The sequence below is a fragment of the Nasonia vitripennis genome (assembly GCF_009193385.2).
Source record: "Nasonia vitripennis strain AsymCx chromosome 1 unlocalized genomic scaffold, Nvit_psr_1.1 chr1_random0004, whole genome shotgun sequence".
NCBI lineage: Eukaryota > Metazoa > Arthropoda > Insecta > Hymenoptera > Pteromalidae > Nasonia > Nasonia vitripennis.
The window spans coordinates 2026283-2041606 of NW_022279590.1; the positions used below are offsets into that span (position 1 = coordinate 2026283).

Sequence of the window (15324 nt, forward strand, 5' to 3'; positions counted from 1 at the left end):
GAGTCATTACTTCTACCTCACTGACTTCAATATTATTATCGTTATCTTCCTCCCCGTCGCTCTCTCCTTCACTACTGTCACTACTACTCTTGACCACCATTTTGACTGATTTTCGAACTGAGGGGGCAAACGACGACGTTTTCAGACTCGATTTCGGATTCTCCTTAGTCGGCTCGATTTCTTCTTCTAACCATGGTCTACCAGTGCTCGGTTGAAATCCCAGGCGTGAGGGCTTCAATTGCTTATCTTTTTTAATGCATGGAGTTTTCGGCAACGGAGAAAGTGGCTTGATTGTTGGACTCTTGCGCGTCGCATCTGTCGGGGTCTTCTTTGTTGCACCCGTAGAGATGTTTGGCGCCGATCGATTACTATCCGAATAAGCTTTAATACCTAAAAAGTTTGGCGTCTGTGTAGTCGAGCTAACTGCTGGGCTAATTAACGAATCAGTGGGTTGCGACGTCAAACCTGTAGCTTGGGGCTGTTTATTGACCAACAGGTAAGTGGCTGGGTTAAACGTTGAAAGACCAGTGACGTTATTGGCCGAACCCGTTAAAGCGCCTAGCACTTGCGACGATAACAATTGTTGGAATTGTTGAGCCACTGTGCGGTCTAGAGTTGGTTTAGGTTGCTGACTGCTACTGTTGAATGTTGAGATTGTATTAATTTGTTCAATCGCTGAACTCATGGCTTGATCGAGCGTCTCCTCCGATTCCGACTCTGACGTATTTATACGGTCCACAAGTAAGTTCTCTGTCGATGCTTGCTTTCTCAGACATGGCTTTCTAACAACCTTCTTGCTTAAGAGAGCTTCTTGTGTTTCTCTAGGTAATTCACCACCGACATCCCACTCATACCAGGGCACTGAAGCTGCAATACCCGATTGCAGTAGCATAGCGCGAAGTAATCTGTCTTTACGTATTTCACGATTGCCTTCTTTGCTAATTTTCAGTGCTACTAATTTGTCCTCAAGTACCTGGTCGTTCATTCGCCGAATATCGTTGCATATACCCCGGACCTCGCGGTTTTTCTTCAACTCTTCCATACGTTGTTGGTGAGAATCCATCTCTCTGTCCGTCATTACTAATATTCGTTTATGCATCAGTTCGAATTTAAACTTCTGAATTTAAAAAAAAAAATGTTCAGTCTTCAATCTTCTGTGGTATTATTCTGGCCACGACTGGCAATTATTTAATTCGTGGAAGTATGTATTTAGCGGGGTTGAGGGCCCCCCCTGGGTGCGCAATAAAATTTTTTATTTACGTACTGACCGCAAGGGAACGTAAAAATTTTAGTATCAGATTAAAAAGGTGTCGCACGTAACTAGCTAAGCCTAAATTTTCCAATTTAAATCTTCACAGACCGCAATCCTGATAATCTTCCTGAAATTTAAACGAATTCCCACGCGTGGTCCTCTCTAATACAGTCCGCACGTAGCGACTAACCCAATGTAAACAATAACAAGGAAAAATTTGCATACACCTCTCTCGCTGGCGATGAGTCGTGACTACGAAGCAATGCTATGTTGTTCGAAACTTGACGAATATAATCCTGCTATTGATTGCGGCGTTGACTCGACCGCGATTTACCAGGAATAATAAAGTGGAAAGACATTCTGAATAGAGATAGTAAGAATTTGGCGATCTGTACAGAATTCTATGGAGGAGGGAAGAAAAATGGAAAGCAGAAAGTGGTTAAAAAAGAAAAAGAAAAAAGGAGCAAATAAGGGAACAGAAAGAGCAAACGAGTCGGTGCAGGAGCAAAAGAAAAAGAGACCAAAAACAGAAGAAAAAGTGATAAGGTTGGAAAAGAGAAAGAGGTCGCAGGAACGAGACCAGTGCAGGGGCTTTTCACGAACAGGTGGGACAGGTGGAATGGACGAGGGAATGAAAGTCACTAGAGAAGAGGAACAAAACTGGAATCTACGGAAAGAGGAATAGGAACTAGGAAAAAGGAAATAGGACTGCTCCGAAAAAAAACACGTGTCGTAAAACAAAAAGGTTATAAAAGACACAGTGCATACAGAAAGGAAAAGTAAAAGAAGTGAAAACGGTAAGATGTCATTTGGAAAGTGGAACAAGAAAGGGAGATGAAAGAGTTTAAAGACGAAGTGGAAAGCTGGAAGATTTAAGGTAGTTCACCGGCTGCAGTGGTGCTCAATTAGGGTTTTTATTAGAAAATTCCTTTTTTAAGATATTATACAGTGTTATCTAATGTCAAAACCTTAAAATTCATAGTATCAAACATTAGAATGGGGATATAAATTGTTTAAAGTGTAAAATACTCTCAAAACTTGTAAGATGGAGAAACACTACGCACCTATATAGATATACTGATAGCATGGGATAAAAACTTTGATTTATTGTATCTTTAAAAAAAGGCTTCTTTGCCCTATCCAACTTTTTCTCCATGACATTCTAAGAAAACTTGCTTCGCAATTCAACTAAACGTTCTTAAAATTCGGACTCGGTATATATCAGATCGTCGTGTCTCGTAGCTCTGTGAACGACTCTCCTGCACTAAAACAAGATGACTGGACGTGGAAAGGGAGGTAAAGGCCTGGGAAAAGGAGGAGCCAAGCGTCATCGCAAAGTATTGCGCGACAACATCCAGGGCATCACCAAGCCCGCCATCCGCCGTCTGGCCAGACGTGGTGGTGTTAAGCGTATCTCCGGACTCATCTACGAGGAAACACGCGGAGTCCTCAAGGTCTTCCTTGAGAACGTGATCCGTGACGCTGTCACTTACACCGAGCACGCCAAGAGGAAGACAGTCACCGCCATGGATGTTGTCTACGCTCTCAAGAGACAAGGCCGTACTCTTTACGGATTCGGCGGTTAAATCATTGACCATTTTTTCATAACTCAAACCACCGCTTCGCATATTAAAATACAAAATTTCAAGGTTCAATATCTCTAAGAATGATGTCGCTTGGGGGGTAAAAAAACCACGTTGTAGAGGACACTAATATGTAAACAAAGTTTGAGCGATATCCTAAGAAAATAAAATTCCGGTGAACTACCTTAAACTCAAAGCTAATTTAAATATTCATCATAACTTGCTTCCTGATAAAAATGATTTTCTATTTGACTGTTTCAATTACATAAATTATTTCTATCTGGTATAACCCACAATACTTGAACTGGATCCCACTCTTCTATTGAATTCATATTATTAATTGCATTAACATTAACGAAATGCCTCTTCAAACTTTATTGATTCCCTATATAAAAAAGTCATGACCGGATGAAGTGAAGCCAAGAATGCGTCAATATGATTGGCTCATGTAGTGCGCAGGCGTCAAAAGTATCGTTAGAATTTTTTGATTTGTTTTTGATTTCTAAAATTGATGTAATATAATACTATAATACATATCAAATTATAATTTGTGTATTTATAATATTCTAGAGACATTCTACTCTCGAGACTATTCTATTCTCGAGACATAACCTTAAAATTTTAAAAGGAAGTTGGCGACGAAACTGCGGCAATTTTGAAATTTATATGAGCGCGAAATGAATCATATATTGTAAAGTTTGATATATTTCCGTGATAGAAAACAAATATTAAAAATATCAATCAAGCATTTATATTCCATTTAATAAGTTAATGAAATTATAGTCTACTACAGTGCGCGCAGCGCACTGCGCCAAGTCTAGTCAATTTAAAATTGTAACGATTCTATTTTCCCCGGGACTGGGTAGTCAATCGGATCTAGGATTGGTTTTGGGGAAAAGGTTATTGAAACTTTTGTTTTTAATGTCTAAACAAAATAATCATGTATTTAACGATTTAGTTAACAATTTGGGTGATTGATGTTATGGCCCACCTGTAACAGAGATAGACATACATAGTCGTTAGGAATATTTCGCCTGTACAATTCTTATAATTTCAGTCAGCGCAATTATAGTTTTACTTTGTAGTTAAGGTATAACGCGGGGCAACGCGAGAGAGGCCGGGAGCGAGGCACTGAAGGCGGGATTCCTCAATGCGACCTCATTGTATGCGCACATGGGGATGTTCAGGCAGTGTCTTGCGAATGTTCGTCCTTCCTACCACCTCTTCGGCGTGGCTGAGACGCGCTTTAGGAGTGAGGTTGATGACGTGTTTGCGCAGGTTGACGGGTACTCGGTTTTGCGACAGGACAGGAACAAGCGTGGAGGAGGCGTAGCCCTGTTTATTAGTAATGTTTTCAAAGCGACTATACTATGCTCGTCGCAGTCAGAGGGGAAGCCGGGTATCCCGGAGTATCTTATGTGCGGCGTTCAGCAGGGTAATAAACCACCAATCTTCGTTGCCGTAATCTATCGTCCACCGGGTGTATCTTTCTCTGATAATTCAGAGCTCGCGAACAACTTGCGTAGATACCCTGAGGGGTATGATTATAGGCTCGTAATGGGCGACCTGAACGCAAACATGCTGTCAACCTCACATGATGCGGAATTTGTTAGAGACCTCGCCTGTGAATTGAATCTAAAACTGGTAAATCACGGCGCGACTCACCACGTCGGAGATTCTCACACATGGATCGACATGATCTTTACTGACGACGACAATGTAGTGCTGAGTGCAAGCAACTCGCCGGCGAATTTCAGAAGCAGCCATACCATCATTGACGTTGAGATTTATTTCCAGACGACAGAGCCTCCTGCTCTCAACAGTCTTACATACAGGGACTTTAAATCGATAAAATCTGACAAGCTCTTATCCCTGCTGGCTGCTTGTGATTGGTCGTCGGTTAGTTGTTCCGACAGCGGCGTTGACACCCGACTGGAACACCTTAGTCAAAAACTCTTGACAGTCATTGACCAACTAGCTCCGCTAAAAGAATTTAAACCGAGACAGAAAGACTATCCTCCATGGGTCGACGCCGAATTGAGACACATGTACAGCCGACGAGACGCTTTAAAAAGACGACACAAACATGCCCGACGAGGCTCTAGACGACGTGACGACCTATGGACCGAATATCAGGCTCTCGCCGCTGAGGCTGAACGCTGTACTAATCAAGCGCGAGAAGAATTCATTCAAAATCGAATTTTCGACGCGCTGGAAAACAATAAAAACGTCTGGAATGAATTACGGAGTCTTGGCCTTATTTCTGATGCCGAGCGCGAGGTTGATCTGAGCGGCATCCTGGCCGAGGCCAACGAGGATGGTTTCACTTTTCGTGAGGTCACCTTTGTGGACGTGGTTCTGGCTGTCGCTCACTTTTCATCTCAAGCAAAGGGGGAGGATGGGATACCTCAAAGCGTTATAGCGAAATCTCTCCCAGTCCTAGGACATCTCCTGGTGACCTTATTTAATGCCTCACTCTCCTGTGGGGTCTTTCCAGGTGCCTGGAAGAACGCTCATTTGGTGCCCCTTAAAAAGAAACCTATTCCATCTACTGTTTCGGAGTTCCGTCCAATAGCCCTTTTGAGCTTTCTCTCTAAGGTTCTGGAGAAGATCGTACATGAGCAGATCTCCGAATTTTTAGCTTCAAAAAACATTCTTGATCCTTTCCAGACTGGTTTTCGACACAATCATTCGACGCAGACAGCACTACTAAAACTGACTGAGGACATCAGAACTGGCATCGACAGTGAGAAACAGCTGCTCACCATTTTGCTACTGTTCGACTTTAGCAAGGCCTTCGATTCGATTTCCCCCTCGAGATTGCTACGTAAGCTGATCAGGATGGATTTCTCTGGGTCGGTGGTCCTGTGGGTCATGTCTTATTTATCTGGACGTAACCAAAGAGTGGTTACTAAACTAAACGGTGAATCTTCTTGGCTAACAACCAACCATGGCGTCCCGCAGGGCTCGATCCTGGGGCCCTTACTCTTCAGCATTTACATCAACGATCTCCAGGAGGTGTTGGCCGGTTTTCGGGGGCCCAAGGGGTTACTGGCCGATAGTGTCGCCCATTTACTCTACGCAGACGATCTGCAAACCTACACTCAGGTCACAAGAGATAATCTTCGTGAGGGTGTGGATCACATGTCAGCAGCAGCGCGGGCTGTGTCGGATTGAGCATCTCACAATGCTCTGCACCTCAACACTGGCAAGACTAAAGCTATTATTTTTGGATCTGAGTATAATGTAAATAAACTACAGGGGTTGAACTTGCCCGGTGTCGGGGTGCAGACGGGTGTTTTTGTTCCTTTTGTCGATGCCGTAACTAACCTCGGAGTGGTCATGGATTCAAAGTTGACGTGGAAACCGCAGGTGGATGCAGTTAGCCGAAACGTTAACAGAGCATTTTATGGGCTCAGATCTTTTAGATCCTGTACCAACGAGGCGTTACGTAAGCAGCTGGCCGGCGCTCTGGTCATTTCTCACCTGGATTACTGCTCTGTAGTGTATCTTGACGTGTCGGGGGAACTCGAGACAAGACTGCAGAGGCTACAGAACTCATGTGTGAGGTACATTTGCGGGGTGGGGAGGTACGAGCATATCTCTCCTTACAGGAGAAAGCTGGGCTGGATGAATATTAAAGAGAGGAGAACTTATTTCATGGCGGTGTTAATGTACAAGGCGCACAGCATGGGGCAACCGCCGTACCTTTCGGCCCTCTTTGAGAAAAATCAATGTAGGACCTCGGGCAGGTCGTCGCGAGATATCACTGTCCCGGGAACAAGAAACGATACTGGCTTAAAATCGTACAGGGTGCAAGGCGCTCGCCTTTGGAATTCGCTCCCGCGAGGTATGCGGACACTGCCTTCGCTTTCGAGGTTTAAATTAGCGATGCGGAACTACCTCCTGCCGACTCTCAGCGAAACATAATTTGTTATTGTATGCGCCTGTGCCTTGTATATTTGTATATTCGTGATCTAGTCTGTGTTAATGTATGTATTTATGAAAGATTATGTAATTACGCGACATACACTTAATATATTTAAGTTGAAAGTACTGAACAATATAAGTAAGGTAGCACTGCGTGACGTGTACCTGATTCGATACCTGGTATTATTTAAGAATTTCGATTATGACCTTGCACGAATTGTGATATTTGACGGCTGTGATAAACAGCAAATATTTATTTTATTTTTATAAAGTATGAAACTTTTATATTTACTCTGTACTGTGCTATGACTGACATGATGTAATTTTTTGAAAATGTTTTCGAATAAATACCTTACTTACTTACTTACTTACTTACTTACTTACTTACTTACTTACTATAACGGAGCGGCATCGTTATTACAGTTTGGTGTCGGGGATTTGATATTAGGTTTGCATCCGGCTGCGACAAAGTAGTATGCGCACAGCTCCGTTGGTCCGAATGCGTCGTGTGATAGCTATTTCAATTGCCCTGTGTACGCACAGCGGCGAAAGGAGTCGAGAGACGTCGGCGTAAAGGTTGGTTCGGAGTAGTAAGGCTAACCTTAGATTCACAGAGACGTGAGCGCACACCTCTGCGCATCGTCGGTGACTGTCTCGCTACTTTCTCAACCCTGTTTGCGCACATTGGCAGAGAGAGCAGAGATACGTCGGAGTGTGAGAGGTAGGTTTTCGGAGACTCTGGGTATCGTCCACGTATGCTCTAGAGGACGAGACTCGTTGTCGTTTTAGCTTCCTGATTATATCGTGTGCTCACGACGATTATCCGGAGGATCGGAGTAAGGCGTGTGAACTAGCCGTCACGCGTGCTCACAAGACGGTTTTGTCGGCGGTGGTCTAACTCTGGCTCTCCTTGCAGTATCGTGTGCTCACGGTATTGCCCGGATCGAAAGCTCGAGCAGAACTGCTTACGGAATATATATATATATATATATATATATATATATATATATATATATATATATTAGATAATCAATCTATCTACTTCTACTATTATATTAAAGTGCTTAATGTACCTGTGTGCCGTGAAGCCATTTACATCTTTTCTCAATAATCTTCTATCTATCTACTATAATATTAAAGTGCTTAATGTCCCCGTGTGCCGTGAAGCCTTTCACATCTTTTCTCAATAACTTAACATCTAGGATATAATTTTGGGCCTTAAATATGTTTGGGCCTCAAATATTTCAAAGCCCAAATTTATATCGGCCTCATCTATAATGTCTAGGTGTCAGGTTAACACCTCGCTGTCAAGTTATTGAGAAAAGATGTAAATGGCTTCACGGCACACAGGTACATTAAGCACTTTAATATAATAGTAGAAAATACTGCACAGGTACGTTAAGCACTTTAATATAATAAAATATCGCATTCATGGCCGATATTGACACGTAGATACAAAACTCTACAGCGCGCAATATTTATCGGCAGCCTGGTCATCGAAGACCCTTGGCACAGACATCGAGCGTGACCGGCTACCGCGAAACGATATTTGCATGTATGCACAAAAAGTCACGAAATCAACTTCCCGAGCCCCGTCATCAGTGACCCCGAATACTCAGAAAGTTTGTGCAGCGACAGTGCGGCAGCTGTTCAAAAACATAACCTTAAATTCAAGCAGACAACGTAAACACATTTACTCTGCGCAACTTATAGAAATCTGTGGGAAAGCGATACCCAACTGTATTACTTATGGAAATATATGGGAACGCGATACCCAACTATATTACTTATGGAAATATGTGGGAAAGCGATACCCAACTATATTACTTATAGAAATATGTGGGAAAGCGATACCCAACTATATTACACATAATAGCTTGTGCGGCCAACTTCACGGTCTTACCACTTTTAAGCTAGCAAGCCAAATTCAAAGTCCTACCACACTGGAGAAAAAAGTAGAGATACTGTTTTTAGCATTCGTGATCTATAAACTCTATTATTAAACGAAACGGCTTTTTAACAAATATTTTCATTGGAAACCATAGTACACCTTTTAGCTCAGAAAACATACTGATAAGCCAAAAAAACTTACGAACAGTAACGATAAGCATTTTGTTTTGTATCATGAAAATCCGAACACCAATATAGAAGTAAATAGTGTCACAGGCGCCGCGGCTTCGTCTGCTTCTCAAAGTCGCCTTCGTGGCGCTACCGCGCCACTTGATTACTATAATATTGTATAACTTATATTATTTAATATACTATAATTTACTTTATTCGATTGATCATATATCTTTTTAGATCTGTAATTTTGTTTCAATCGAAATTATTATGTTACATACTATTATTGACATGCACTGTAATATAGAATAAACCAAACTCGGCTAACCGTTTACTTTTGTTGAAAGTTAATATTTTTGAGACATTACATTTTTTTTCAATCAAACTTATCAGAAGTATCTGATATATGGTCTAGAAATAAAATGTATGTTTTATAAACAGTTTTAATTACACACAAAACACAGTTAATGGACTTGACATTAACAATTTTTAAATCAAAATTGATTTTATGTAATCGAACTATGTAAAAAATGTAGTTCGATTAATGAAAAAAAATGACATTAATTGAAGTTTCTCATTAAGTTATTTTTTATATATTGCAACTGCAGAAAATTCTCAAATTTTCAGTTTGCGGGCTCCGCCTCAATCAGTTACGTGAGTGACTTAAGCTCGCGGCGCGTGATTAGATTAAAACGCATTATTATATTATTTTCACGAAAAAGATATGAAAGGCTTCACATGTTGCTAATCTATATCTAGAAAAACTAAACTATACATTGTGAATTACGATTAATAAAAGAACGCATTTACCGATAATCATCGCCCCGATATTCTCGCAGCAATCGTGAACTTAACACTAGGGGTGTGCGAGTACTCGAAAAGTCGGGTTACTCGATCAAAAAACTCGACTCGAGTACCGAGTCGAGTCAAGTTACTCGAATATTTCGAACTACTCGAATTTTTTGAGTTACTCGAGTTTCTCGCACTACTCGAGATTATTTTTTAACCATATATTTATCAAATCACTCCAAATTTTATAATTATATTCACGCATGGCTTTAAGACCGCCTCAATAAAGCAGAAAGAAATGAAAGTGAGAGCTCATAAATCTTATACAAGCGAATTGATTTTCCTTCGTATATAAACAAAAACAAAAAATTGAAATAAATTCTGTTTACTTAGATATTAGAACTTACATTTGCGCTAAGGGCAAATGTAACTCTCACAAAATACGTAAACATCGACGCATCTCCAACTACAACTATAAAAAAATGATTTTAACATATCAGAATATTACAGATAGTTTAGACAACATAACGAATGAAATAATAAATACCTGCATGGTCAAAACTACAAAAAATAAAGCAAATATAAAATTCATTAATTTCGTAAAAGCAACTGCAAATGAATGGGATGATAACAAAAACGTAAACACTGAAAAATACAAACCAATAGAAACGGTCTTCTCTATGAAGGATGAAATAGATTAAGAAAATAGCAACAAAACAAGGAGTAGAGAAGCGACGGCCGCACCGGGCCTAAAAATCACAGAATCAGCCAGTCTCAGAATGACGTATGGCGATATCAACTACCTAGGATTCAACAAAGCTTTTTTCTATTTTGATAGAGGAATACGAGGAAAACAGCTTTTTAAGAACTCAGTGTCCTCACTTAAATTACAATCACCCTACAAAGACATAGTAATCATAGATAATATTGTTTTTACCTCAGACTGTAAATGTGACTCATCTAATCAGCACAAAGAAATGTTTCCACACTATAGAGTTACCTGTGCTGTCGGATTCACATGCCCGGCTAGGCTCACCTCTACAGAGAAACTGTCATACATAAGAGAAAAAAATGCAACAACGGACAGATTTATGACAGCAAGACAAATGTTAGTTCGGAACTGGTGAAATTGTGAAAGCTGTGAAAAGTGCCATGATACAAAGTAGAAATTTTAATCTTCAAATGTTTTTACCGTTAAACAACATCAAATTATAACACAAAAATATAGAATCTTAGAATCGTGCAATATAATCTTATTTAATGTGATATTTAATGTCGTCGTAGCATTACTGGTTTAAAAGACAAAAATATAGAATCATTTACGAACAATTTAGAAAATACCAACTAATAACTTATTTTTTTATATACAACTGTTAAATGGATTATATGTCATTGTTAATTTTTTATGTAAATACTAATATTATATACTGTTATCAGAGTTGGGGCGAATAGAGTCCAGGGACTCCTGTAACCCAACCTAGGTTAAGTGTGAATGAAAAGGATGGTATGATCTACGTCTGGAAGTCCGACAAGGATTTATGCTATTCCTAAGTATGAATGGAGGCTGGACTGTATGTAGTATGACTGGAGGTTATTGCTGTAAAGCAATAACTAACCAGTATTTATATGTATTCTCGTTATCACTGTTATCCGGACCTACGAACAGGAAATACTGTTTTCCTCTGCAGGATTTGCGGCGTTATAGTGTGTTATTGTGTGAATAATATCAACTCTGTATCGGATGCAAATGTTTGTAACTCTGGAGTTAAATAAATAAATAAATAAATAAACTAAGCAATAAGCTTATAGGTTAAGCTGGACGTGGTCAAGCCCTATAGAAGTCGCAAAAAACGCACTGCTCTTACTGTTCTCGTAACTGCAGCTGTGAATCCCAGTTTGAAAACCGCGCTACATTTATGCTCGTCCGCGGGACGGCCTATTTTCAAGGTTACACTGTAAAAAATTTTGTTGTAATCTTACAAACCCATATATAGTCAACCCCGTATATAGTCATTTACTATTTTGCGCACTGTAATTTTACAACGGTGGTAGTATTTTCACACTAAACGCGAGAATCTGACCCCTGTAAAATTACTACGCTAAGAGTAGTAAACTAATCCGACCTACGCTGGGCGGAGCACTTTTACTACAAGAATAGTAAAATTGCTAGATTTTTGTAATTTAACGTAGCTGAAACTAGTAAAATTACTATACGTGGGGTTGGAACCTCATGTAATTTTACTACATTTTAGTGATTTAAAAAAATCATTTTATAGCACTGCGTGGCATAAATCCGCATTTATGACACGCCTATCCGTGGCATAAGTATTCCTTTATTGCACCGTGCATATCGCCCTCGCTACGCTCGGGCACTTACCTCACGGTGCAAAAAAGGACTGCTAATGCCACGGATAGGCGTGATAGCGGATTTATGCTAGTCAGTGCTATAAAATATCGTACGATACACGCGTCATAAGTCGATCTTCATGGCACTTCATATATATATATATATATATATATATTGTCGCAAAGACTAGAAAAATCTAAAAATATTATTCTATAAAATATTTGTGCGCATGCGCAGACTGCTATTGTAATACATAAATATTATCGTACAAATGTTACATATGAGAGTCGATGGTTTTGTTTTTCGTGAGGTGTTAAGTAGGGGTGAGCGAGTACCCCAAAAAACTCGAGTCGGGTAGAGTCGAGTTTTTTTTTCGAGTTCGAGTCGAGTACTCGAAAAAATTGAGTACCCGAACTTATCGAGCTACTTGAATTTTGCGATCTACTTGAGTTTTCCGAGTTACTCGAAAAAATCGAGTAGATCGAAATTTTCGAGTTACTCGAAATTATCGGGCCTTGAATAATTGTATATTTGGATGTTATGGCACGGCGTTAAGCACACTCGCTACACGGGCGTTTATACACAATTTTTGAACTCTATAAACTGTGTAACAACATAGACTTAAGGGGTAACAATTTCAGACCCGTCTCAACGATCGCCGAAGCGAACAGTGCCCTACCACTGAAACCAATAAAGTCGACAGTTACAACAAGTTTGTAGCACAAAAAGTTTAAATGAAAAAATACAAGATCAAAGCTGATATGACAATACAAAGCAAATACAAATTGAAGATCTTCAAATTTCAAAGGCCAGAGCAGACTGAGCAATCAAAACAATTTCCCCGGTTATCTATACATATTGGTACGCATGCGCGGACTGCATGGATAAATAACAGATACGTATATGAATATTATCGTACAAAATTATTATAATTTTTCCGAACTGGCCACTTCTAAAGTTTAGGGCAGACCGAGGAATCGAAACCACTTTCCCGGCTATTTATACATATTGGTATGAATGTGCAGATTGCATTTGTGAATATCAGAAATATGTATAAATATATATATTTAACTTACACTGACTTCCAAAGTTTAGTCGGCTTTAAGACTATGATTTTCTGCGTCAAATCCTATATTAAAAAAATATTACACATAAACTTATAGGAATATTATCGTACAAAATGTTTATGATTTACTGATCATACTATATCGAAAGATTCGAATATACATATTGTTGCAGACTAGAAAAATCTACAAATATTATCCTATAAAATATTTGTACGCATGCGCGGACTGCTATTGTAATATATGAATATTATCGTACAAATGTTACATGTGAGAGTCGATAATTTTGTTCTTCGTGAGGTGTTAAGTACACGATTGCTACGAAAATATCGGGACGATGAAATGAGTACAATAGATTATCGGTAAATGCGTTCGTTTATTAATCGTAATTCACAATGTATGATTTAGTTCTTTTAGATATATATTAGCAACATGAGAAGCCTCTCATATCTTTTTCGTGCAAATAATATAATAGTGCGTATTAATCTAATCACGCGCCGCGAGTTTATGTCACTGACGTAACTGATTGAGGCGGAGCTCGCAAACTGAAAATTTGGGAATTTTCTGCAGTTGCAATATATAAAAAATAACTTAATGAGAAACTTCAATTAATGTACATTTTTTTTCATTAATCTAACCACATTTTTTACATAGTTCGATCACATAAAATCAATTTTGATTTAAAAATTGTCAATGTCGAGTCAATTAACTGTGTTTTGTTTGTAATTAAAACTGTTTATAAAACATACATTTTAATTTCTCGAGCATATTTCAGATACTTCTAATAAGTTTGATTGAAAAAATATGTAATGTCTCAAAAATATTAACTTTTGACAAAAGTAAACGGTTAGCCGAGTTTGGTTTATTCTATATTACAGTGCATGTCAATAATAGTATAAACATAATAATTTCCATTGAAACAAAATTACAGATCTAAAAAGAAATATGATCAATCGAATAAAGTAAATTATAGTAGATTAAATAATATAAGTTATACAATATTGTAGTAATATTACAATATTATTTTATTCATAATATAACAAACACAGAATTGTTAGGATCAATTAAGTTCTGAATCAAATGATTGCTAACTAAAAACTTAAATAATATATTGATCAGATACAAACCATTCTTGTGTACTTACTACATATCTTATCATGCCTGTTTCATAAATATTAAACTGAGCGCATCATTGAACATAACAATTTGGAGTTTGTGTTATATTATGTTTGCAAAAATATTGTTATAAACTCGACTTACTTTAATTAATCTCACTTTATTTTTAATATGAAATTTCGTTTTAATTGACATACATGCACTCGGTGGTAGTTAATTCTTGTGGAACGTTTTTTGTAATCCTCCAATCAGGTTTGCAGATTCAAAACTCCTAACCAATCTAAAAGCATAATTTCAAAAACATTCCACGAGAATCAACTACCACCTAGTGTACATACTATTATACTACATTTGTAACTCATTACACATTAAGTTATTAACATGCACAGAAAACTAATCAAACTCGCGCAACCTTTTAATTTTTTGTGTATGTCTTTACAATATCATTTTCTCTTAATTTTTCTTGGAGCTATGAACATTTATACCTAACATCAACCGAACGACGTTAGGAGTGAGGTGACCCTGCTAGTATTATTATATTAAAGTGCTTAATGTACCTGTGTGCCGTGAAGCCATTTACATCTTTTTTCAATAACTTGACATCTAGAACTTACCCTGACACCTGGACATCATCTATGAGGCAGATATGCTTTTGGGTCTTATAACTTAAATTTTTTAAAGTAAAATTGTCGCTGCCACCGAGTCGTCGGCTCGTTTTCAGCTCGAGCCGCGAGTACGAAAGCGTCCTCTCGCGCTACGTGGTTGTAACAACATCAGCAGAGAATATATTACTTTATTAGAGAATATAGACGCACGATTCATTATTCCGCGTCCTTGTCACGTTCTTCGGACGAACCCGGTAGAGTAAAGCCTGTTACATCGCAGTGCGGCTACGGGGCGCGCGCCTGGCCGGACGACTAGATACACGAAGAAAGCGCGGCGAACTTTGCACGCTGCGCAGTTGTACACCGGGGCAACCCGGCTGTATTGAACGGAGTCGGCATTGAAACCGACGGCTAACGTCCGTCGCCGAATCCAGCATTAACGAGGGATAGCCGTGCGGAAAGTAAGAAGTGAGTAATCCCCCTCGTTGACGCGACAGCATCTTTGCGACTGTTAGACACGCCAAGCATACCTATTCCTAGACCTCCACGTTGTCCCCTTCTGTAGATGTAAGAGTCC

General features: G+C 39.1%; 3 protein-coding genes across 14 annotated transcripts in view; 2 read left to right on the forward strand and 1 right to left on the reverse strand.

The window, feature by feature from the left end:
• The window catches only part of LOC100678622 (dentin sialophosphoprotein), an 860138-nt gene that overhangs the window by 824783 nt on the left and 20031 nt on the right, over window positions 1-15324 (reverse strand). Inside the window, exon 2 of one of the 12 annotated variants that reach the window (XM_031933004.2) lies at window positions 13039-13091. The exons of the other annotated variants lie outside the window; for them this stretch is intronic. The gene's annotated coding sequence lies outside the window, so the exon portion shown is untranslated. The remainder of the gene's footprint in view (window positions 1-13038; window positions 13092-15324) is intronic. 12 annotated transcript variants of the gene reach the window in all.
• LOC100117301 (histone H4) lies at window positions 2455-2853 on the forward strand. Its single transcript, XM_001599180.4, has one exon. It carries the CDS (start codon window positions 2527-2529, stop codon window positions 2836-2838), a length of 312 nt encoding a protein of 103 aa, XP_001599230.1. The 5' UTR covers window positions 2455-2526; the 3' UTR covers window positions 2839-2853.
• On the forward strand, window positions 4009-6012 carry LOC116417754. Its single transcript, XM_031932630.1, has one exon. It carries the CDS (start codon window positions 4009-4011, stop codon window positions 6010-6012), a length of 2004 nt encoding a protein of 667 aa, XP_031788490.1.

What these genes read in the sequence shown, in the direction of transcription:
- LOC100117301 (XM_001599180.4), top strand. Translation starts at nt 2,527, where the DNA reads ATGACTGGACGTGGAAAGGGAGGTAAAGGCCTGGGAAAAGGAGGAGCC.
- LOC116417754 (XM_031932630.1), top strand. Translation starts at nt 4,009, where the DNA reads ATGGGGATGTTCAGGCAGTGTCTTGCGAATGTTCGTCCTTCCTACCAC.